This window comes from Heterocephalus glaber, unplaced genomic scaffold (assembly GCF_053883595.1).
Source record: "Heterocephalus glaber isolate CG9 unplaced genomic scaffold, H.glaber_assembly_v1.0 deba00000470, whole genome shotgun sequence".
Lineage (NCBI taxonomy): Eukaryota > Metazoa > Chordata > Mammalia > Rodentia > Bathyergidae > Heterocephalus > Heterocephalus glaber.
This window is the reverse complement of record NW_028258145.1, coordinates 5,307,553-5,331,857: the sequence shown is the minus strand read 5'-3', so window position 1 is coordinate 5,331,857 and position 24,305 is coordinate 5,307,553. Positions and strand designations below refer to the sequence as shown.

At 48.7% G+C, this 24,305-nt stretch overlaps 1 protein-coding gene across 3 annotated transcripts; it reads left to right on the top strand.

Moving 5' to 3' along the window:
• Nucleotides 1-64: 64 nt before the first annotated feature.
• Nucleotides 65-23,983, top strand: Chst10 (carbohydrate sulfotransferase 10). 3 transcript variants are annotated; one of them, XM_021258082.2, is made up of 7 exons: nucleotides 65-261; nucleotides 7,713-7,797; nucleotides 8,324-8,455; nucleotides 14,550-14,641; nucleotides 17,390-17,624; nucleotides 20,548-20,653; nucleotides 21,858-23,983. In XM_021258082.2, the coding sequence occupies exons 3-7, from the start codon at nucleotides 8,344-8,346 to the stop codon at nucleotides 22,393-22,395; spliced, it is 1,083 nt and encodes a 360-aa protein (XP_021113741.2). In that variant the 5' UTR covers nucleotides 65-261; nucleotides 7,713-7,797; nucleotides 8,324-8,343; the 3' UTR covers nucleotides 22,396-23,983. The 3 variants fall into 3 exon arrangements, with proteins under 3 accessions (XP_021113741.2, XP_004844495.2, XP_087059734.1); XM_087203608.1 differs by having other exon boundaries at nucleotides 122-261; nucleotides 7,709-7,797; XM_004844438.3 differs by lacking the exon at nucleotides 7,713-7,797 and having other exon boundaries at nucleotides 119-261.
• The last annotated feature ends 322 nt before the right edge of the window (nucleotides 23,984-24,305 follow it).

Sequence of the window (24,305 nt, the reverse complement as noted above, 5' to 3'; positions counted from 1 at the left end):
ACTACGCGCGCGGAGCGTGCCGGGAGGCGGGGGCGCGCGCTCGGGGCGCGAACGGGGGCGGGGGCGCGCACGGCCCGGAGGGCGGCGGTAGCCTCGCCCCCCACCGGCGTCGCGGGCCAGGCTTCCTCCTTCCGGCGCGGCCGCCGCGTCCTCCCTGGCCCCGGCGGGGCCTCCCGCGCTCACGGGACGCGTGAACTCCGCGCCGCGCGCTCAAGCTGGGCGACGCCGAGCGGAGCCTCCCGGGAGAAGCCCGGCGCGGAGGTGAGCTGAGTACCTGCATGGGGCTGGGGCGGGCTGCGACCCCAGGTGGCCGGGATCGGGGTAGGAGCAACCTTCCGTCCCATTTAGGCTACAGAAGGACCTCCTGGATCTAGGGATGCAAAGGAAGTCTTCGTCCCATAATTATGCAATTAGGAGGCGCCCTTGTGCGGGATGCTGTGATGGGTGGAATTACTGACCCCTGGACCAGCCATCATTGACTTCTCTCCTGCTGATCTGAGAATCTGTATTTGTCATTGGGGCACAGAGAGGAGGAAGAGGCCCCATTTGGGTCCAGAGAGCTTGCTGGGAGAGGGCAGGGAAGAAGCAGACGGTGCATCTACCCGAGAGTTCAGCTGCGGTGGGCGCCCGGGGCTGGAGACGCAAGTCCCTGCCAAACGGGCTCCGCGACCTGCTCAACCTCTGACTCTCACAGTGGCGATGCCTGGCAGAAGTTGCAGGTCGAGGCATCAATTGCTGCAGGTCCGAATGCTGTCGTTTTTTTGTTCCCCAAGTCTGCTCAAGGCAGGAAAGGGCAGGGCAGTGACTGGAAGCAGTCCAGCCAGGTTCTGGGTAGTTGAGTGGCGGTACTGTCATAAAGGTTTATTTGTGTGCAACACCCAAAGTCTGGAGTTTTGGGCCATGAGGAATAGGGTTATTGCACTGGTCAGTTTTAACTGCCAGAGGGAGAAATTTCTCAGTCAGTCTTAAAATTAGGCAACTCAGTTTAGCTCTGGCTTGCTGGTCACCAGCCATGTACCTCTTCATCTTTTTATGTGACTGGGTTAAGAGACTTTTCCCCCTTTTCTGTCACAGAATTGGGACGTAGTCCATTTTGGCTCAGAATTGGGATTTAATGACGGGAAGACAAATCTCTCCATCTTTGCTCTTGACTCTGAAGAATAGAATCTTAAAGAAATACCTGAGGGAGCGTTCTCTCTTTCCCTGATATAAAAATAAGAGGGCTTGGAAGACCGAACAAAGAAAGAATTCTTAAATATCTTGGGCAGCTTGCAGTCATATGCAGACCTTTTTTAAAGGCTTAAGGAGGTTGTACAGTGAGAAGGTGGGAGAGAGCTAGAAGTATAGAGGAGACAGGTGAAGGCAAGACCTTGGAGACTGCAGGGCTGGCAGAGCTTTTTTCCTCCTGCAGGTCTGGAATAATGTGCGTGAGAGTGTATAATGTTCAGTCGTCCAGCTGCATAACATGAAATTGCTTTTAATTTTAGCATCAATTTTTGGAATAAAGGGAGTTGTATGCTTATTTTGCTAGCTCACCCTGTCAAATCTGTAATCTAATTCCATGAGTTTGGCTTCTTTCCACTTATTCATCCACCTGTCTAGAATCTACCAGGTGTAAAGCTTCCAGGACTACAAACCCAGAGAACATCCTGCATTGGGATAACTGGTAATCTCGTATAGGAATCCTGTACCCAGTAGCAAACCTGGAAAACAGAATAGGGTTTGATTATTTTTGCTACAAAAATACCAAACTAAGTTGCATGAAGGACTTTTAAACACATCACTCTTTTAATACATTTAGAGTATTTACTCATATACCAAGAAACCCAAATATCCTCTGCTTTGGTTAAGAGACTTGTTTTGCAAAATACACTTGTGTGATCAGAGTGGTCAATAGTTTTCCCAAATATAACCCAAGAAAGTTGACCGTCTACCTGTGTGTGATGCTCACTGCTGTGTTTAATTACCCTGTGCAGTGACAAGAGGAGCCAAGATCCTCAGGGAGAGCGAATTCGGCAAGTAAATGGGACCCTCACATCAGAAGGGAAGGAAGGAGAGTGGGAGCTTCCCAGTTACTTGAGCTAGTGCTATTCAGTATCCTTGCTGCCTCCTTTGTTGCTTGCGTAGAAATTTTAGGAACTCAGGACTCTCGAGTAGGAATATGTACATAGACGCTTAGAAATGTTTTCTTAACTATAACAACAGGGGCACACACTCAGGCTGGAGTAAGTCTGTACCACTACCACATTCAGTGAGCCTGTATAGGTGTTGGCTGTACATTATTGTGCTTAATCACGAGAATCTTTCCTAACTGCAGGTGGATTCCTCCCTGGACTGGGCTGGGAATGTGTTCTCTTTCTGCTAACCAAGGATGACCCATCATCCCAAGGCAGTAAATTGGAAAGGCAGCAGTAGAAAAGACAAAAGAGATTTCTGATCTTAAATCAACAGAAACCCTCCCGATTAAGGGTTAAAAATCTTAGTGACATGAATTTAAAGAGGTCTGGGTCTGTTTCCTTTCTCCCTTGAAGTCCTTCCAGGATGACTGTTGTGCGTTGCTGAGTTGTTTTGTGTGGGGTCTCCTGTATTAGCTGGGTGTGTTTTTAAAGTTGAGCCTGGATATGAGAGGGCCAGGGTGTGTGTGTGATGAGGGGTAACATGTTTTCCTTGCAGTGAAGGGCTGTCTGCAGGACTCCTCCTGCAACCCCTCTCTTCCCATATTTTGTTCACGCTGCAGGAGGCACAGTGGTCTCCGTGCTGCTTTAGGACCCAGACCAGGTCTCCGGCAGGGTTCGTGCCCTTCCTCTGTTCCACTTCTTTCTGTCCTATCTCCCTCTGTTAGAAGCTCCAAGAGCAGGGGGAGAGCAGGAGGAGAGCAGGAGAGAGGGTAATGGCCCTGGAGCTCCGGGTAGGCTCCTGCCAAATGAATGACCAGCCTGGGGAGAGGCCTGTTTAGACCGTTAAATGAGCTTTTTTCCCCACAGGGCTTTTCAAAATCTTTGCTAAACCAGTATGCATATGAAAAGTAAGGCAAGGTGCTAGGTGGCATCCAGCTCTTCAGGGCCTACGTAGTAGGAAATGCTTTGTGCTTCTGGACGACAACTCAAACAAGGGCAAAAGAGCTGCTGGCGGGATCGTTAGACAGCTGAGCAAAATAAATTTACAACCTCTTTTTTAGAATGCAGGGGAGGGAGGGTTTGCATCAAAAGATGGCAGTAGTACCATGTAGACATTGTTAGAGTTATAAACATGCCAATGTTTTCCATTTTCTTTTGTTTGAGGGAGAGAAAAGAGGCTGGGGCTTCTAATAGGTTCAGTATGTTCTTGCTTCCTTGATCCTTCTTTCCCCAGCTCTGCCTCAAGGGATTTCAAAGAGCCAACTCTCTGGTATCAGACTGTGACATCTTGAGGTCCCGTTTAATGAATGAAAGAGGGAGGGCTCCACAGATGGATGTGCCCCCTCCCCTGGGGACAGGGGGACCCACACACTGTGACCAGAGGGGATATGGTAGGGGTAGGCTCAGGTGTGCCTCCCCTGTCTGCTGTGGGAGTTGTCTTGACTGCTTGAACAAAGGGGAGTTAATTACAGAAAATGTCAGGCTTTTAAAGAGCCATTTGTCACTCTGGCTTTGGGGAGAACAGCAGCCTTGAACAGAGCCCTGGAGAAAAAACTGTGTGTGTCCATATCAGCCTTCTGGCCTCATGGAGAACTTGGTGTTCAAGGACACAAGGCAGAGTGGTGGGGTGGCTTGGAGGAGCTGGGGCTAGTGGGTTTGGAATGCTTTTCTTTTTGTTTAGAAAATGGGGCAGATTATAGTGGAGAGTTTTTTCCCCACAGTTGGATAAACCCTAATTCTGTAGTATAGTTAGTTATCCATGGATGGCAGGGGTAGGGGAGAAAGTGAAATGGGGGCAGAGCTGAAAGGGCTTAGATTCTAATTAAACCTCTTTAAGCTGTTTATTCAGAACACATGTGGTTCAGTGAGTCTGTAGACTCTCGTGGGCTGGATGTGCTTTTGCTGCCAGTTCTTCTGAAAAGGGAGGGAGGCGGAGGTGGGCGAGTGGCTATTATGTTGGCATGCCTGGCACCTGCATTTTAACCAGAGCCGTGGGTTCTGGGGGCAGTGGAAGCTGAGAAGGCTGGAGAGTCCCAGGCAAGGCTCTGGGGTTTGTGCAGAGATTTTAAGATTGCCTGGGGGACACCCCTGGGGATGTGGGCCATCTTGGCTGGGGTATTTCTGGGGCCCAGGGCATCGCCGGGCGTGTGTCTGAAGCTTCCTGGGTAACTCACATATGGCCAGGGTGAAGGACCTTGGGTCAGGCACCGGCAAGTAGATGTAGAGATTCAGAATGAGAGCAAAGCTAGAGCTGACCACACTGGGTGAGCAAGATACACTTCTGGAGCCATCCAAACCCCACATTCCAGAATCCCCCAGTCTTCCTAGCTCGTTCACTGGTTCCCAGAGACGTAGGCGAGGATGCGGGGTGTGGTCGCCTTGTCAGCTGTGCCTGAGCCTGATTAGAATATACCCTCCTTCTCCGTGGGTAACAATGAGCCAGGCTAGTCTTGAACTCACAGCAGTCCTCCTGCTTCAGCCTCCTGAGTGTTGAGATTATAGATGTCCACCTGCATGCCAGACTTGTTCTTTGCATTTTTTACTGCTGCCAGGGAAGTTCACATCCAAATTTAAGAGCAGACCACCACATCACCACCCCACTTCCTGTAAAACCCTTTGCAGTGGCTTCCATTGTGGCCAAGGGGAAGACTGCAATCCATGGCAGCTCTCCAAGACCTGGTGCTGTCTAACCTACACTGAAACTCCAGCCCCACAGACCCTCCTTGAGTTACACAGAGGCCCGTACCCTAGACCTGGCCCCGTGCCCCTTCACCCTGGGCATCTGCTGTCCCCACCCTCTTGCCAGGTCACACCTCCCTGTGCTTTCTTCTCATAGGGCTGTGTCCCTCTCCTACTGCTGTGGACCATGTCTCAGATGAACTCTTGGATTCCATGGGTCTCCCCATTAGATTTCAGGCTCTGTGAGGACAGGATCTGAGTGTGTGTGTGGTATGGACTCACTGTTGTGCCCTGACAGCTGTTCTCTTGGATACACGAATGGATGCATGTTTTCATGGGGAACTTTGAGGTCATCCTGCCTTAAACTTGTGTGCATCTGTACACCTGGTTGTGTCTGAGAGGTGTATGTTGTAAGCTGCACAGAGACAGGACCTGAGAAGTAGGTATTTTGAAAAGAGCTAAGCTCTAGTTTCCCTGGTTCTGTCTGGTTGGCACCCATTGCATGTGACTTAGAAAGCAAGCCCTGATTTTTATAAATTTTTGACCAGGTTATCTTGACAGCTTTTTCACTTACTCACTTAGATCATGAGAGAAAAAAAGCTAAGTGCTGAAATATTGCCTAACCCTTCACCCGGGGTCTTACTCCCGGTGTGGACGTCTCTGGAAATAGCCACATATAGCGTTTGCTTGTGGGTGAACTTGCCTTCCACCGCCCCCCTCTGCCCTGCCTTTATCTGCACAGGAAAAACTGCCGGCTGCTTCTGCCAGAGGTGTGTGTCTGATGCAGTGACAGCCCCACCACCCAATGGGGCGGGTAGTGTGCAGGAGCCCCTCATACTTACGACGCTTAAGTTTCCTTTAAAAAATCCAAGGAAGTGCAGTCAAACCATTACAGCAGAGTGTATACAGCCAGGTATTTATTATTCTCTGCACTTTATGCTTAAATATATCATCCATTTTAGAAACCATGAAATAATGAAGTGAGAGGTATTTTTGTTAAACCCTAAGATATATCAGCTCTGTCAGTGTACCCCATTGTTTCCTGGCTAGAAAGGTTTTACCATTTTTTCCCCACACTATATAAAGTGGTAACGAAACTATAGCTGGTGGCCATGAGGTTGAAATGATTAAACAGCAGAAAGAAAAATGCTAGGGTACATATATATAATTTGGATTTTTAAAATGTTGTACTTTTTATTTTTTCTATCAGTCACTCAGCTTGGTTTCTTTAACACATTCCCACTAGCTTGCACCACCAAGGGTACATGCACAACTGTCCCTTCTGGCTGCTTGTACTTCTGGTGGGATAAATGGATCTAATCACTTTTATCAGTCTTTTTGCTAATAAAATTAATAAAAAGCTGCCTGATGGGATAGTCATGCACGTACCACTGGTGGTTCAAGCCACCTGGCACCAGGACATGAATTACGACCCTGTTGTGAACATGTTAATAAGTCCATGTCGTAAAAGATAGAGAAGCACTGTTGTCCATCTACAGAGACTTCTGAGACATAACACAAGCAAAGTGGGCCATTTCTGGAATCTTGTTTTTTTTCTTTTAGTTTTTATTTTTCTTAGCACATGTTTGCAGTATGTAATGATCACGCTCATTGTCGGGAGTTGGTACGTGTATGTAACACATCTCAATTCCTTTTCGTCCCCTTCCCCTGCTCTCCCTCCCTCTTTCTTTTCCTCTCTTTCTTGGGGCACACCACACTGCTGTGGTCATGTCTGGTGACCACACTTAGAAGGCTATAGATTAAACAGGAAGTCACAAAGGTGCCGGGGGACTGACCCAGATCATTCACTGAAGGTCTGCTACAGCCTGTGGTCCTGGTCCTTTCAACCTCAGGGTCCTGTTTACTCCTCCTGGTCACCTTGGAGGATGAAGGTTTTGCATCACAGATGGGACACGGGCCAAGTCACAGAGCCAGTGAGTGGTGATTTGAACCAGCACTGGCTCTCCCCACTTGATGCTTTGCTGCCCTTAGGAGGGCTGGGGACAGAGCCAGGACAGCTGGCTTTGGCAGGTGGAGGGGCAGTTATGAGCCCCTTGCTGGGTGATGTTGCACATAAACCAGATAAACTACAGGACACTCAGTTAAATTTCAATTTCAGAAAATAACAAATAGCTTTTTTAGTATCTCATGGAATATTTTGGACATACACTAAAATTGTTTACCTGAAATTTAAACATAACTGGGTGTTCCACATTTTTCCTTGTTTAATCTGGTAATTCCCTGTGGGGGCTCCAGGAAACACCAGGCCTAATATGTGGGCACTGGAGGGTGGCCTTCAAGACACCCCGCAAGGGCACAGACAGCTTGGCAGGTGGTGAGCTCCCTGTCACAGGTTACATTCAGCTGAAGCTAGAGAACCACTTTGTTGGTGTGGGGGGAAGAATTTGGGTTTCAGACGCTGGATTCCAGTGAGAGTCATTGCTCTGGGTCCTTGCTGAGCCTGACTGTGCACAGTTAAGAACTGTCTCTAAGGTCATCTGCCATCAGCACTGCGTGGAGAACAGTTGTCCTACCCAGGAGGGATGGCCAGCCTCAGTCAGACGACGTGATCAGCCCAGCAGTGTCTTTAGCTGCATGGTCTGGCTTGAAGAAGCATTGTGTAGGGGAAGCACCCTTGTTTCTGCTTCTTGTGCATCTGTGTCCTCTGCAGCTGCTACAGAGAGTGACTTCTGTGACAGACTGAGGACCGGCCAGTGTGCCCTGTGTCACTCCAGGTCATGAACAATGCCCAACCCCACAGCTCTGCCCAGGCCTGTGCAGGCAAATGAACCGAAGTGAGAAGCACAGGTGTTTCTCTCCCTGGTTTTTATTTTTGGTACTGGGAATTGAACCCAAGTCCCAGTTGCATTGAGTTACATACTCAGCTCTGCTGTTTAACTTTTTCTTTTGAGACAGGGTCTCACTAACTCTCTGTGTTGCTGGGGCTGGCCTCAAACTTGCAATTCTCCTGTCTCCACCTCCTGGAATGCTGGGATTACAGGTATGTGTCACCATACCTGGCTGCTTTTTTTAGATTCTGTAGGTGTGTCTGCACCCTGGCAGCCAGTGAGAGTCTTAATCAGCTTGCTTAGCACTGCCTCAGTGGGGTGCTGCCTCTTCAAGTTACCTTGAGTGAAGATCCAGTCCTTGGCAGATGCCCAGAGGCCACTTGGCTCTGGACCCGTGTGGTGGCCTTGGCCTGGGCCAGACAAGACCCAGCAGGCAAATGCATGAGAAAAAAATCTCATCCTGGGTTCCAGAAAGAAACAGGCATGGCCTTCCCTCTTGATCGCCCCTCCACTGAGGTGTTTCAAATTTGATCTAATTACTAAATGAATCCTGTAATATCATTAATGAAATATGAAATGTTAAACGAAATGCCAAGCCAAAATACCCCTTGGAGCAAAGGGAAGACAGTGCAAGTGTTTGTGTTGATTCTGTTCGTTGAATTCACCTGTTCTTCCTGTTGCGTTTTGCTGAAGTGATTTGCTTGTAAGTAGCAGAGGCATCTCGCTTGTGTTTTCCAGGAAGAATTGTTGAATGGCTGATGTGTGACAACATGCACCACCAGTGGCTCCTGTTGGCCGCATGCTTCTGGGTGATTTTCATGTTCATGGTGGCGAGCAAGTTCATCACGCTGACCTTTAAAGACCCGGATGGTAGGTGTGACCTTTAAAGACCCGAATGGTAGATGTGTTTCCTGGTGCAAGGGGCTCTGGCTGGTGGACCCCTGGCTGCAACGCTGCTCCTGGGTACAAGTGATAGCAATCCCAGAACCAAAGGAGGTGCATGGCTTACAGAGGTGCCAGAGGGTCTTGAATGCCTTGCACCAGAGTATAGTGCAGTTCCTAGTTAGAAAATTCGCTCTGCTTCATGTCCACGTGAGAGACACAGCTGTGGTCGCTCAGTATGCCTGTGAGCCAGGCGGTGTCCCACCTTGGTGGCACACATTTGAAGGTCACCTTCAGTGCTGTGGGAGGAGGGTCATTTAAATATGTGTTGTCTGATTGTCTTAAAGGTTTGTCAGCTTGGCTTTATTGAACATGGCATTGTGATGCAGGGGTATAAAGAGCAGCAGACTGGGACTCAGTGAGGTGCTTCTCTCTCATATTCTTGTCCCTTCCTTATTTAGGTCATGATGTCTTTTCGACAGCATCAGCACCCTCTGCTCCGATAGCCTCCTGGGGACTCTGATGGGGGGTACTGGGTGTGGGCAGGTGGGGGTTGGTGCTCTTCAGCAGCCACTCTCTTCCTGGGCTGGGTGGAGGGGGCGAGGGACATGGGGGCAGCTCATTAGCAGCTTTGGATTGGCCTGAGAGCTTCAGCCTGTGAGGGAGATCCTGGGGTTGGGGGTGAGCACAGCGTCTTTGCCCTGCATGGCGCTTTTTTTAAAAAAGTTTTATTTTTATGAGTCCATGTTTGCAGTGCATGGTGATTCCATTTGTCATGGGGAGTTGGTGCATGCACGGAACACACTCAGTTCTTTTCTTATCCTCCTCTGCTACCCCCCATTTCTTAGTCCCCTTCCCATTAGCAAATCCTCTATTTTCCTACTTCCTATTCTCTTTTATTTTATTCTTTAATTTATTTATACTTTGGGTTTCTCATATAAGAGAAACCATGAGATATTGAAGCTTGTATATCTGATTTATTTCACTTAACATTATGGTCTTAAGGTGCATCCATTTTCCTAGAAATGCCTCAGATTTTCCTCCTTTGTGACATACTAGTACTCCATTTTGTGTAAATACCACATTTTTAATCCATTCATCTGTCCACGGACTTATAGGCTGCTTACAAGATTTAGCTATTATGAGTTGTCCTACTATAAGCATGGATGTGCATGGATCACTGTAATGTGATATCTTTAACCCTTTCAGGAAGGGAGCTTTGTGGGTCCACCTACTGACATGACCATAGGAGGGGTGACTAGATGTGTCTACTCCAAGTTTGCTGGTGTCCTCCTGCACTGTCTGTGTGACCCATGGCTGCAGGATCCTACTGTATTCCAGAGAGCTGCGGGTGGGTCCCTTGCAGTGCTGAGCGTCACCAGTCCCCGTCCTCTAGGGCAGTGGGTACACAGGCTGGAGGGCAGGACTGCAGGGAGCGTGGGAAGCCCTGAAATGAGCCCTGGGTAGTGGCACTCAGCTCCATGGTGAGCACGCAGGGATCATTTGTTGCCAGGCACGTGGCTGTGGGGGTCCTACCTGGCTGTCACTGCAGGTCCCTCTGTTGTCTTCCAGGAGCTCTCGGGAGCAAACCTGTGAGGTTGGCAGCCTTGGGCAGTGGCGTTACAGCCGCTGTACCAGGCAGATAGGGCATCAAGCTCACAGTGGGAACCAGGGGCTCCATGGAAAGAGCCAGTTGAAGTTGGGGGGCAGTTGGGATTTTTGCTGTGACATCAGCATAGTCACATGCCACCTATAGTGACCACTCTTGTTAAGACAGTGGTCCTCACCCTGGCGGCACTTTGAGGTCTCCTGGAGACATGGTAAGCCTTCTGCTGCTGGAGACCAAGTGCACTCGAATCTGCAGAAGTGGGGCCAGTGGACACTCAAATGCAGAACAGAGCTGGGAATTTGAGAGGCACAAAGTGCAGCAGCACATGTTCGTCATGACTCCCTCAGTGTCCTCTGCTGGGAAGGAAGGCACCATCCACGCTCATGCTATTGCATTGTTTGTGCTTTATTTCATTTAAAAATAGAAGTGTATGTAATATGTTTTAGCGAGACATCCATCCATAGTAGTTAAATAAGCTGGATGTAGTGATGTGCACCTGTAATCCTGGCTGCGTAGGAGGCTGAGGCTGGAGGATCACATGAGCCCACGAGTTCAAGACACCAGCTTGGGTAGCAGACTTTGTTGTCCATAGCAAGACCCTGTCTCAGGAAAAAAATGAATAATAATAATGATACTTAAGTACAATGTGTGATCTTGGGTTTTACTATTCTCTGGCAAGAGAGCTTTTAAACAGGGTTGATAAACGAGGTGTGTTCTGCCTGGATGTGCTCAAGTTTGTGCTGGGTGTTTTCAGAAAAGTTCAGATGCCTGAGAAGGCGTTGGAAAAGGTACTGAGTGCTTAAGTGGGATCTCGGAAAAAAACAGTGAAGGCAGGCAAAGGGCTGTAGGGCTTCAGCCTGGAGGAAGGGCCTGCAAATGTTCTTGCCTCATCCCACTCAGCATCTCTGCCATTCTGCCTCGGCAACAGACATTTGGGGTGGCCTTGTGGCCCTGCTGGCTTCAGAGCCAGGACACAGTTGGCCCCACGCTTTTTTTGAGAGCAGGGTCAGGCACAGATGATGTGGCCCTACGGTGTTTGGTGAACTCAGAGAGAGCGAGGCCCTTGGCCACCAAATTGCTGAAATTGTGGGGTGGTCACCACAGCAAAGCCTGACCTATCCTGACTCCCAGGGAATCTTACTCACTGTCCCAAGTACCTGGTTAACATCACGGGGCAGATGTTCCTTGGCTGTACTGGACGAAGGGAGGGAGCTCACATGCAGGACATCTGGCCAGCCTGGGTGACAAATCCAGGACCAAGCAGCCAAGGGATGTCACACTCAGTGCCCACCTGGGAACTGTCAGTGGGGACCTTGTGCTAAGGTGGCATGTTTTTGTTTTTTGTTTTGAGACGGTCTCAATATGTAGTTCAGGCTGGCCTTGCACTCACTATGTAGCCCAGGCTGGCCTTGAACTCATGGGGGTCCTCCTGTCTCAGCCTCCCAAGGGCTGGGATGACAGGCAGGCCTGCACCACCACTCCCAGCAAGGGCTACGGATTAGAGGGTACATTCCTGAGGCCCCACTGGGCCCCTCTGTCAGAGGACACAGTTCAGCCCACTGGCAGATCGGGAAACCTAAGAGGTTTGTGGACATGTGGCCATGAGAGGTTGGAGTTTATTTCACACATGTTCATAGCATTTTTGCTTTTGAACCAAAATCCCCTTGTGAAATTGCATTAAAGTGAAATAAGTCTATGTGGCACAATGCTGTCTGCCATAGCAAAGTTCCTTTTCCTGGGACTGGGAATAGAACCTTGGTGTTCAGGGGACCTGGGTGGCCCTGGTGGCCCTGGGGCTGCTCCTTTGGCTCTGTCTTGTGGGAAACAGACCCCTGGCCAGAATCCCAGCCAGTGGGCATGTGTGTTTTCTTTATACCTCCTGTTCTTTATGATTTCCCTTCCACCCAACCTGAGGGGAAGGGCACATTTGTCCTAGGCTGCCATTGACAAGAATACTTTCCATTTCGCACTGTGATGGTTTCTCTTTCAGCTCAGCGATGAAAGCCAGGATAATATTTGTGTAGTGATTTGTCCTCAGCACATTGCTGTGTCATGTTGAACTGGGATCGGCTAGACTTTTGTTATAGGGAAATAAATTTTGCCCTGTGATGGATGTTTGACAAGTGTGCTTTCAAGATTCAGAATCAAAACTGACATCTGGTGGGTCTGGTATATCTTCGTAGACACTTCTGTCCGTCTTGCATCCTCACCTTTCTTGTGAGCCTCTGGAGGACACCATCTGCAACTTGACTGTCCCTGCATGTGCATGGGACACCACCTAGCATGTGCATGGGACAGGGCTGCAAGACTGAATGACCAGGCTCAGTGTTGCCAGTGAGACAAGGTTTGTGATTGCTTTTAGAACAGAGCAGTGCCTTCATTGGCAAACTTAGATGTTTTGTTAAAAAGTAGAAACAAAGCAATGACTGTAACAAAAGAGAGACATTGTAGAGACACTGTCCACCCCCTGAAGGGTGAAATCCTGCATCTTGAAGCTAGAGACTTGTTCACAAGGGGCAGAATAGACACAGGACCTCTATCACGACAGTGGCAATTGTGGCATTTGCCACCGTCAGAGAAGCAATGGCAAAAGAAAGCCAGACATAACCTGTGCTGTAGGTTTTATCTGAATCTAGTTGAATCAGAGTTAGACAAGGAAGCTTAACATCATAAAAATAACTTTGGGGGACAATTGATCCTCAGAGCACTCACTGGTAGGTCCTTTCTACCCTCACAGAGGGAAGGAAGGAATATGGTGGGCGGAAGATGCTGTGTGTCAGGTGGGGGCAGAGGTCTAACAGCCAAACTCAGGCAGGCGTGCAACTGTGCACAGGCAGTGTGTGGGTGTCAATGACCCAAGAGGAGGAGGTTTTGATTTTTTAAAATGAAACGTGCTTTTGTATGATCAATTTTTATACTTTTATTTGATACCTCCTTTTCTAATTATGAGACTTTGCAAAATTTTGGAAGTAAATGTTTCTTTGTTGACAAGAGAGCTGAAGATGACCTTCAAGTTCTACCCCAAAGGCTTCTGCAAAATCAGGATTGTTATGTTATTGTTCTGGGCAACTATTTAGGATTCCTCTGGCCTGATTTTGAATCTCATGACTTCTTTAATGTGAAAGCACTGAACTTGACTGCTGATTGGCTTTCTGTAAATTAAACTTTTTATTAGGAGATCATTGTGGAATGCGACCCATTGTAAGAAATAACACAGAGAGGTCCTGGATTCCCTTTACCCAGCTTCCCCCAGTGGTAGCGTCTTGCAAGGTGACAGCACAGTACCAGAAGCAGGGCATTGGTGTCCATACAGTCAAAATGCAGAATGTTTCCATCACCATGGAGATCCATCCTGCTGTCCTTCCCAGCCACACCCACACCCATCCCCCTCATTACACGCCCTTACAACCACGAGTCCATTCCCCTTTCCATAATCTTATCATTTCCAGAATGTTTTATGTATATAAAACCTTCTGGAATTGGCTTTTCTCACTCAACATAATTCCCTGGAGATTCACCCAACTTGTTTGTATCAGTGGATCTTTCAGTTTTATGGCTGCGTTGTATTCCATGCCTGTTAACCATCCATGTGTTGAAGGACATTTTCAGTTTGGGGATATTACAGATGGAGCTGCTACAATCATTTGTATACAGGTCTTTGTGCAAATATGAATTTTAATTCCTCTGGATTAACTGCCTGTCAGTTCAGGTGCTGGGTCATGTGGTCACTGCACGTGGGGGGGGGTGTGTTCCCCCAAGTTGCTGTTTTTCCAGAGTAGCTGTACCCTTTTCCATTCCCTCAGGCGTTATGTAAGTGTTCAGGTTTCTCCATCCTCATCACTGTTTGGCATTGTCAGTATTTTTTATCGAAACTGTTCTGCTAGGTGCATTGTGAGGTCCCCTTGTAGTTTTAATTTGCATTTGCCTAATAGCCAATGACCTTGGACATCTTTTCCTGAGTTTATTTGTTCTTCATACATCCCTTTCCAGGAAATACCCGTGTGTACCTTCCCCAGTTTTTAATTGGCTTAGCTTTGTAACTGTTGAATTTTGACAGTTCTTTTTATACTACAGATACAAGTCTTTTGTCAGATACGTAGTTCATAAATACTGTCTTCCTGTCATTTGACTTTTCATCCTCCTCAGAAAGAATTTCAACAATGCACAAGTTTTTAATTTTAATGAAGTTCAGTTTTTCCAAAGATTTTCTCCTATGCTGTTTTGTGAAACTTTGAGGGCTGAACATTTTATATTTAAACCTATGATTCATTTTGAGTTCATCTTTGAGTAAGACGTGAAGTGTAGATAAAACCTCACCCTTTGGGCTACAGATATCCAGTTGCTCCAGCTGAGTTTTCTGGGCAGACTGTCCTCCAGTTGGCTTGCACATGTCACCCAGGCATTGCGCTCTGTCCCATCCATCTGTGTGCCTGTGCCTCGTTGAGAAAACACCTTAACCTCTCTGTTTTCTAGGATACAGTGCCAAACAGGAGCTGCTGTTCCTGACAACTCTGCCGGAAGTGGGGAGGCTGGCAGAAGAGAAGCACTCTCCTGGAGAACAGAAGGTGAGTACAAACCCAGTCCCCTGTGACATGAATGCAGTTGTCCTCAGGGCCCCCCCCCCCCCGCACAGTGTCCCCACCCCGATCTGTGCTGTCACCTGCAGTAGTTTCTGTTTGTCACTGTTGCCTGCTCCGTGGCACGGGCTGAGCATCCAGAATCCATAATGCTCCGCAATCCCAGACTTTCCTAGTTCTGACAGGATGCCATTGGTGGGTGATTCCACAACACAAAGCTTTGTATTTAGTATATGTAAAATTGTATAAAATATCATATACAGCTACCTTCAGCCTGTGTGTCTAAGATACATATGAAGCTAGATGAAATATGTGCTTGTGTAAAGAGCTTATTATGTATACACAGATATTCCAAAATCCAGAAACACTATGGAATTTGAAACACTGTGGTCCCAAGCATTTTGGATAAGGGATACTCAGCCTGTGGCTGCCTTTGCTATTTCTGTATATTTATGTTCACCTTTAGTTTCCTTTTAGGGAGGCACAAGGTCACATTTATTTTATATTCCTTATTCATGGAGGATCTGTAAAGGTTTTGCCTAATTCCTGGCCAGCTGAGCATGAGCCTGGCCAGAGAGAAGGAGGATGTTGGGAAGGTCAGGAGAAAACTGGGAGTGTGAAAAGGTCTCTCACCCAGAACCATGGGATTTTGGAGAGAGGAGGGCCCTCAGACAGCAGAGAGATAATCTGGCCTCTGAGCTGTGTGGATGCAGGAGCCCATTCTGGGGACAAGGCTAGTGCCTGGAGTCATGTGGGGTCACAGGCAGAGCCCAATGTGGCCGCTTTCCCCAGCTCTCACCGGCCATAACATTTACCCCACATCTCCCCTACAGGCCCCTTTTATACATAAGTTCCTCCTGCTTCCCTGTCCAGGATGAGGGGTGTGCTCATAAAGCTCGTTCTCACCTGCTACCCCATCCTGAGACTGGAAGGTGGAGGTTACTAAGGCCCTAAGATGTTCATCAGCCTGGAGTTAAACCCAGTTGTCCATGGTTCACAGTGTAAGATGGCAAATCCAAGCCCAGAGTGGAAAGCACCCCTGGTCAGAGGAGAGCGAGGCTAGGGTGTGCTTTTTCAGATGTCGATGTAATAGATGTCTAGTCTGCAGAACTCTTTTTTGGACACCCAGGAATGTTGCCTCCTGGTGGAGGCATCCAGGCCAAGAAAAGAATTCAGATGGTCTCCAGAGACAAGAAACAACACCAATAGAGAATAGGAGGGAGGTTTCAATAGAATGAGCTAAGGAAGCAAATGTTTAGTTGCAACAATAAAGAGTACTACAGAGGCAGGGTACGAATTTTTGTGCCACAGTCCCCATGAGGGCGCTGCAGAAAAGCACTTTGCATCCTGGTGGCTTGCAGGAGCAATCATGGGTGGAGAGACTGCAGTAGAATGTGCTTCATGGTTTGCAGAGCACTGTGCTGAGTTTTTAGTTTAATGATCTCTTGGTGGAGGCCTCTGAGACTTAGGTATTTTTATTCTCAATATGTGATTGGAAACCACGAGGCGTATGGTCTTTGCTCACTGGCCCTCCATGTCATGGGCAGGAGGTAGTGGTCTTGGTTCTGGACCCTGTATTCTCTTCCTACTGGGTCCTATTGATTCTCCAGCAGCCCAGCTTCAGAGTGGAGGAAATGAGTTCTATGTAAAGTCCACTGGGCCCAGGAATTGTTACACAGTAGTGCAGGCCAGCATGTTTCCCACCAGCAAGGTGACTGATTCAGGGAACCAGGTTCCATAGTTTCCTTTCAGATTTATTTTGTGCATCCTATGCCTGAATGCTTGAATGGGAAAAGAGTAAAAAATCATATCAGTAATTAAGATGGGTTTTCTGTATTTGCTGAGGTTGTGAGGAGGGAAGACAGAAAACAATGCTACTTGGTAAACACAATTGAATGAGAAGTTTCTTCTTTGTATTCAGTGCTTGAGCACAAAGAAAAGCCAAATTTGCAAGCCATAGATGCTTTTCTGCAGTTGCTAGAGAACTTGTTTGGAGGCATCGACCCTTGGCGTCCTGCTCCTGATCTGGATTCAGTTTGGGCTTCAGGGTAGTTTTAAGGGAAGATGTCGAGGTAGCAGCAAAGCATTTCAGAAACCTCTGGGCCACAGGCAGAGGAGTGGGGTCTGGGAAACGGCCTCACGGCCTCACTGCCTCAGAACTGGCTGATGTCTGGGGCAGACACATTGCTGTGATAGCAATTTTAATTCACCAAACAGCAGTGTGTTCTGGTGTGTCCCCTGTCCATCCCCTCTGCTTTTATCTCCAGCATACACACACACACACACACACACACACACGTCAGCTGGGTTGTTCTGGGTGTCTCCCCCAGACCCTAACAGCAAGACTCAGCAAGTGTGGCTAGTGTGCCACCCCCAGAGCAGGAGGAGCTAGGATTGAGCATCAGCTAAAGTCCCTGGTGTTGGGGAGATTCTTCCAGGTACCAAACAGCCCCAGAGGTGCATACTGTCCTTTCCCCATCTTTTCTAGTTTTTAAGTCAGCTTCTCTCCAGAAGGAAGTCACCAGAACTAGGTGCACATCGCTGACTGGGCCATGGTCCTGATTCCTGTCTAACTCACCACCAAAGTGGCAGGGCCTGGAGGAGAGAGGCTTCCAGAAGTGGTTATTCTACAGTCACTCTGTAGAAACAGGAGGGAGGGAAGAGGATGGGCCAGTGGGAGTGGCACCTGTTTCCTCCCCGAAATCCCTGTCCTCTTTCTGCCGCTTATCACCGCAGCCGACAGGGAAGATGTTTGTGGATAGCCGGCCTGTCCAGCCCCTGGTCTACCTGGAGCGCCTGGAGCTCATCCGGAATGTCTGCAGGGACGAGGCCCTGAGGAACCTCTCGCACACAGCCATCTCCAAGTTTGTCCTGGACCGAATATTTGTCTGTGACGAGCACAAGATTCTTTTCTGCCAGACTCCCAAAGTAGGCAACACACAGTGGAAGAAGGTGCTGATTGTCCTCAATGGTGCGTGTGCTACGTTGTGCTGATGAGGACATCAGTCAAGGACCTCGGGGGTCTGGCTGGGGGATAGGGATGAGGAGAGTGCTCAGAGGAAAGGGGTCCTCCTGAAAGGTCCAGCAACCTTCCAGGAAGTTTTTGGGTTTTCCCTAACAGTGCTATACTTTAAAACTTGGTGGGGTTAATTTATTTTCTTTTTTGACTCTTCTTCCTCTTCCTCATCTTTGTCTTCCTACTGTTCCTCCTCTTCCTCCTCTCTGGTCTTCTTCCTCTTATTCTTCATTATCTTTCTCTTCTTCTTCCTCTTCTCCCCCCCACCTTTCTCCTCCACCATACAGGGATCACCCCAAATCCTTGTGTATGCTGGGCAGGCTCTCTGCCCCTGAATCTGAGCTACACTTCCAGCACTAAGTGGGGTTAATTTAGACACTGACCATTTTCAAAGGCTCTTGGCCAAGGTTAGGGTCGCCTCACTTTTCACAGTGGGATCTCTACCTTGACCAGCCTGCCCACCCCACTGATCCTTGTTCTGATCCTGTTGATCCTTTGTGCTGGTCCCCTCCTCGTCCCTCTGTAGTGAAAAGCTCCACCCCACCCCAGGTGACCCTGCTACCCTGCTGGTTGTGCCTGGGGTCCTTCACCTACAAACAGAGTTCTGTGCTTGTTGGGTAGAAAGAAATTGCACCTTCTTTTCATTATGTTCAGAGGTTTAAGTTGGCTTGATTTAGGAAATGTGATGCTTACCAGAAACCAGGGAGATCATAGAAAAGTGACAGCAAACACTGCAGTTCTGATTACTCACAGCTCTTCCCAGACACCAGGTTTGTTTGTTTAAACTCCAATTAGTCTGCACTGATCCGGGATAATGAGAGGTTCTGTCTGGTAAAGTGTCCTTCAAAAGAACTTCACTCCGACCCACGGCAGTAGAATGCCTGGTCCAATCAGAGCCAGGTGCTGCAGGCTGTTGGCCCAGGAGTTCTGTTCCCCTGCCCACAGCTCCCAAAGCAGCTCTCTGGGTTGCTGGTCAGTGTTGGCCACCATGTGCCCGCTCCATTGTGGTACTGGGGAAGAAAATACAGCAGCATGTTGGGTTTCTGAATCTAAGAACGAGGTTACCAATCAGTTGAAAGCAAGGAGTATACAGAAAGGCCCACAAGTTGGCCTTGGCAGTGGGAAGCACCCTGAGTCAGAAAGAGTAAACACCCACTTACAAGGACAGGATGAAGCAGGAGCAGGTCACAGTGTGCACGTGCATGTGCACACCACTTGTTGCCCCACTGATGTGTGTAGGTTTTGTAGTTTCATATTTCATTTAAAAATTAAATTGAGCCCTGTGTGGTGGTGCACACCTGCAGTCCCAGCACTCCGGAGGCCAAGGTAGGAGGACGGCTGTGTGTTTGAGAGCAGCCTGGGCTACATCGGGAGTTCAAGGCCTGCCTGAAATACACAGTGTGATCCTGTCTCAGACTTAAAAAAAAAAAGAACTTCCTTCACTTCAGTGCCCGCTGCAGTCAGATGCTTGGTGAGAATAAAACAAACTGGTTCTGAGAGCCCTTTGTTATCCAAATCACCATTTCCTGGAGATCTTCTTTTCAGAAATCTTTAGCTCATTTCTAAAACAGCATGGGCTTTTCTAATCTCTGTTCCCCTTCTCCTTTCTTAAAGAAGGAAAACAAGCAAAACAAAGAACAGGTTTGCCTGGTCATGTGCTAAGGCACAGGGTCCTGGTGGCTGTTGATCTTGTACCTAGATGTATCTGCAGACCCAGAAAGCTGGCTCCTCCGTGGTTGCCTGGGCTGTTTCAAAGCCATCCACAGCAATACCACAGAGTTCTAGCCTGGGCCTTAACTATTTGGGAAGGAATGAATGCATAAAACAGGCAAAGCTGTGGCCACTTCTTAGATGCCCCAAGAGGGATTCTTCTGTGCCAGAACAGCAGGATTGGCACAGAATAAGAGTTAAGGGGCATGGCCAAACCCTTTCTGGCATCATGACTGTTTTTACCATTTGTCTGTACCAGGAGAAAGGTCTGCCCACCTCTCAGCCCTGGGATGGGTCCCTCAGCCCTGTCTGCGGCTCTGGACGGCAGACCATGGCTGCTGACGCTGCCCCACCTCGTGTGGCACGCCTGTCCTCCACTGTTTCCTGGGGACTACAGCACCGAAGCTGTAGCTGGATTTTCCTAGCATCAAACACCTTTGCCAGTCACCAGGCCGTGCTGCCCAGAGGGTTCCTCAGAACCTACACTAACCTGGGGCTGGGGTGCTGTGAGAGCCCAGGCTGGCATCTGACCTGGGCATTGCAGTGGGCGCAGCATTCAGCAGGCCTGTCCCTCTAGTGTCTCCCTGATATCAGGAAATTAGGTGTTACTGGTTGTAGGAATTCTGTTCCCAGGCCTTAAGCTTTCTTCCTATTTTATTTATTTATTTTGTGGTAATGGGGATTGAACTCAGGGCCTTCAAACTGAATGATATCCCCAGCCCTTCTTTTTCTTTTTTATTTGGAGACAGGATCTTGCTAAGTTGTCCAGGCTGGGCTCAAACATGGGATCCTCCTGTCTCAGCCTCCCAGAGTATCAGCTTTCTTTTGTGGCAGCTTTAGCCCAGGTGCCTTGCACTGACAGTGCAAGAAATACTGACAGTGCCTACTCCCAGGAGTAGGCACTGTCAGTATTTCTACCCCACTCCCTCCCCTTCTCCCTTCCCACAACATCCTCTCTTCCTCTACTTGGCTCAAGGGTTACCTAATGCATGTCTTCCCCTCTCTGTGCTGCCAGCAGGAGCAGCTAAAACTCAGGCACAAGTGTAGATGTGGGGATAGGCTTGTCACTGGTGCCCTGGGAAACATGGGTACCGAGATGAGACAGATGGCAGCTTTCTTTAGAGGCCACATTGAGGCACTAGGGTGCCTTTCCCTGTTTCCTCCCCAGGAGCCTTTCCATCCATTGAAGAGATCCCAGAGAATGTGGTGCATGACCACGAGAAGAACGGCCTCCCACGCCTCTCCTCCTTCAGCAAGGCCGAGATCCAGAAGCGGTAAGAGCAGGGTCTGCAGTAGGGACAAGGGGGTGTCTGGACCCCGTGGAGAATGGGTGATAAAGCCCTAGGCTCAGCTTGTACTTGCTGTGAACTGGAACTCACTTCACTCTGAGGACCACGAATGGGACTGTTGGTTGTGGTTTTTGAGCACCCACCAAGTGGGTGCAGACTTGAGCCCTTGTGAGAATCTCAGGATGCCTTTTCCAGCCTTACCCTCATGATCCATTAATATTTATGTAATCCTACTAATAGGAATGAGTCCAGGTGTGGTGACATAGCCCTATAATCCAGCATTTGGAGGCTGAGGCAGGAGGATTACCCTGTCTCAATCAGAAATGAAAAGACCTGAGGATTTAGCTGAGTACAAAGGTCCTGGAACCCTAGCACTGCAAAAAGAAGAGGGAAAAAGAAAAGTCCTAAGAGTAACTTTCTGTGGCCTCTGTCAAACCTGACTTATTCAGAGTTTCAAACTTAACAAAAGTTCTTGAAGGTTTGAATTATTCCAGTCATCAACAAAACATTGATTACACAGAATCCTGCCAGGGAGTACTTAGGAAGAGCATGATGGCTTGGGACAGTTGAGTTTTCTGAGCTTCTGTCTTCTCACATCTATGCCAAAGTCTGAGGAAGAGAGGCATGGACCCAACCAAACTTGGCCTAGTAAGGGTTCCATCGGTAGGGGATGCTTCACTCTCTTCTGTCTCAGTTATTTTCTCATTGATGGGACAAATACTTGACACCCACAAGATAAAGGAAGAGAGGTTTATTTTTGCTCACAGTTTGTAGAGGTTTCCATCCATAGTTGGTTGGCTCCAAGGCAGAGTGGCTTGACAGAGTGGCCTGGCAGAGGAGAAACAGTTCATGGCATGGCAGGCAGGAGGTACCAGGGCCTTATTTCTTTCCCTTTTTATTCCATTGAATCTATAAGCCTGTTGGTTGGTGCCAGCCACACCCAGGATGGGTCTTCTCTCTTCAGTGAATCCATCATCCACAGCCAGAACTGTGCTAAACCATCTCAATGGACTGATCCAGTATCACGGATCCATGATCCAGCATCACTCACGATCCAGTCACTCCCCAAATCCTCACCTATGAGTGCATGAGACTTTGGGGGCACATCCACGTATAAGTTGTAACACCTTCTGTGGTGGCCTCTAAGAGCATCAAGTTAACCACTTGTTTTTTTCATTGTTTTCCCTAGATTGAAAACATACTTTAAGTTTTTCATCGTAAGAGATCCCTTCGAACGACTCATTTCTGCCTTTAAGGACAAGTTTGTGCACAATCCCCGATTTGAACCGTGGTACAAGCATGAGATTGCCCCGGGCATCATCCGGAAGTACAGGAGGAACCGGACGGAGACCCGGGGGATCCAGTTTGAAGATTTCGTGCGCTACCTGGGCGACCCGAACCACAGGTGGCTTGACCTTCAGTTTGGGGACCACATCATCCACTGGGTGACATATGTGGAACTTTGTGCACCCTGTGAGATCAAGTACAGTGTGATTGGACACCATGAGACGCTGGAAGAGGATGCCCCATACATCCTGCGAGAAGCTGGCATCGACCACCTGGTGTCCTACCCAGCCATCCCTCTGGGCATTACCGTGTATAACAGAACCAAGGTCCAGAACTACTTCCTGGGCATCAGTAAACGGGATATCCGGCGGCTGTATGCACGCTTCGAGGGGGACTTCAAACTCTTTGGGTATCAAAAGCCAGATTTTTTGCTAAACTAATGTGTAGGATCTGTGAATGCAGAGTCTTTATTAGTGCAGGGGATAACCAGTAGAGATCTGAGCACAGGAATGACTTCTCGGTCACATCCCTGCTTAAGAGACTCCCTGGGTGTCTGGTCCTAGGAGCAAGTGAAGCTGTACCCTGGCAGCTCTGCCTGGCTTAGGTGTAAGATGCTGAGGGCTCCACCCACCCAACCTGTATCAACAGAACACCAGTGGCCCTTGCCATTTCCCAGAAGAGATGTGACATAGCATTAGGAGTTGTCTAAGTGGGAGTCATACCTGTGGCTATCCTGGCTAGACCCAGTGGTCGCATCAGTCACTGGTGAATGGCAGGAACAAAGAGCACCAAACAAAGGAGAGATGGAGAAACTGAGACACAGCAAAAACTCCCAAGGCTCATGCAGGATCAAATCTGAGTCATAGAATGACACCTCTGGCTCCCTTTTGGCACTGCTGTAATCATGAAGGCAAACTGGACTTCTGTGGCCATCGGTTCCAGTGACAGTGGTGACCACAGAGTGGTCCCAGTGGTCCATTTGTTCAGAACCACGCCGTGTGACACTTGTCCTCATTTCTGAAGCTTTGTGTGGCAAGCACCTCTTTCATCTAGCATAGTTTTGGTACATGAGGAGGGAGTAGATTCTTTCCACCTGAGCAGAGGACACTTGGGGTCCAAAAAGGAACATGGCGAGGGAGGCTGCTGTGGATGGGCCCGTGTCCTGCCTCCATGCCTCTTGTTTTAAGTGACTGTCAAAGTGGGCAGCAGAGTTCCCCACATCTCCCCCCACCATTTACTCTCCTCAGAGGAGAGAACTGAACATCTGCTGCCTGACAGAGCAACTGGAGGAAACCAAACATTGGGGCAGCATGGCAGCCTCATGGGATTCATTTGGGCTTACCCATCTTAGTGTCTTCTCCTCTCCACAAGGTGACTGCCCCTAGGCCCTTTTATGATCATGCCACTATCCTGGATGAAGTGGCCAGGAGTTGGGTAACCAAGTTCACCAGCAATAAACCCTCCCCTGAGGTGCCTCTGGGCACAGAAGCAGCCCTGCTGAGGAGTGAGCCACTGTGGCTGTTTCAGACCTGGCTGACAGAGGTGACAAGACAGCATCCCCAAGAGTTGGTGGTGCTCACATCTGTACTATGCCCGTGAGCCCAGGCCTGGGAGGATGGAGCCAGGCCTTTCTTAGAGGCTGCCTCCCCCTTCTCAAGATAGTTTCCTGAATTTATAAATGTGGAAGTGAAATAAAATGTAAAATATGTGCCAAACCAGATTCTTGCTGCAGCTCCAGGGAAAGGTGCTCTGGGCCATATGTGAGCCCCCAGGTCTGGCAGCAGAGACAAGACTGTGGACAGGAAGCAGACACGGCCCTTCAGGCCCTTTGTCCTCAACTGTCGTGCCAACAATGTGATGTTATTTTTCTATAAAGTTTTGGTGAAGTCTTGTTAGAACCATTTTGGACCTGATGAGCTGATTGATTACCTCTTTCCTGTGTGAAAAGTCACAGTGTGAGAAATGTATGTGAATTTAAGGCCTTAAAGTTAGTCCTAATTAAAATAGCATTTTCTCTCAGAAACAAAAGCTTGGTACATGGGTTGGGTTTGTTTTTTGTTTTTTGCCTTCCCCTGTGCCACTTGGATCATTTTCCTGAAATATTTTATCAAACAAGTAGAGGTTGCTACCACAGTACCTTGTGGGCATCTCAGTGTGTCCAGCACAAGGCCACCTCCACCCACTGGCTCCTGGTGCCACACCTGGCCCTGGACGTCAGTGCCCCAGAATGGTGCCGCCTCTACCCCTCTGCAGCAGCCTTGGATCTCTTGATCTTCCAAACCAGCTTTCTCCCTTGTGGCCTTGAAGTAGGCATCCTTCCAACTCTGTCCCCAGTTACTGGCACACACCT

Coding starts and splice junctions, on each gene's coding strand:
- Chst10 (XM_021258082.2), top strand. CDS start 8,344: ATGTGTGACAACATGCACCACCAGTGGCTCCTGTTGGCCGCATGCTTC. Junction 8,456..14,549: donor GACCTTTAAAGACCCGGATG/GTAGGTGTGACC, acceptor TCTGTTTTCTAG/GATACAGTGCCAAACAGGAG. Junction 14,642..17,389: donor ACTCTCCTGGAGAACAGAAG/GTGAGTACAAAC, acceptor TTATCACCGCAG/CCGACAGGGAAGATGTTTGT.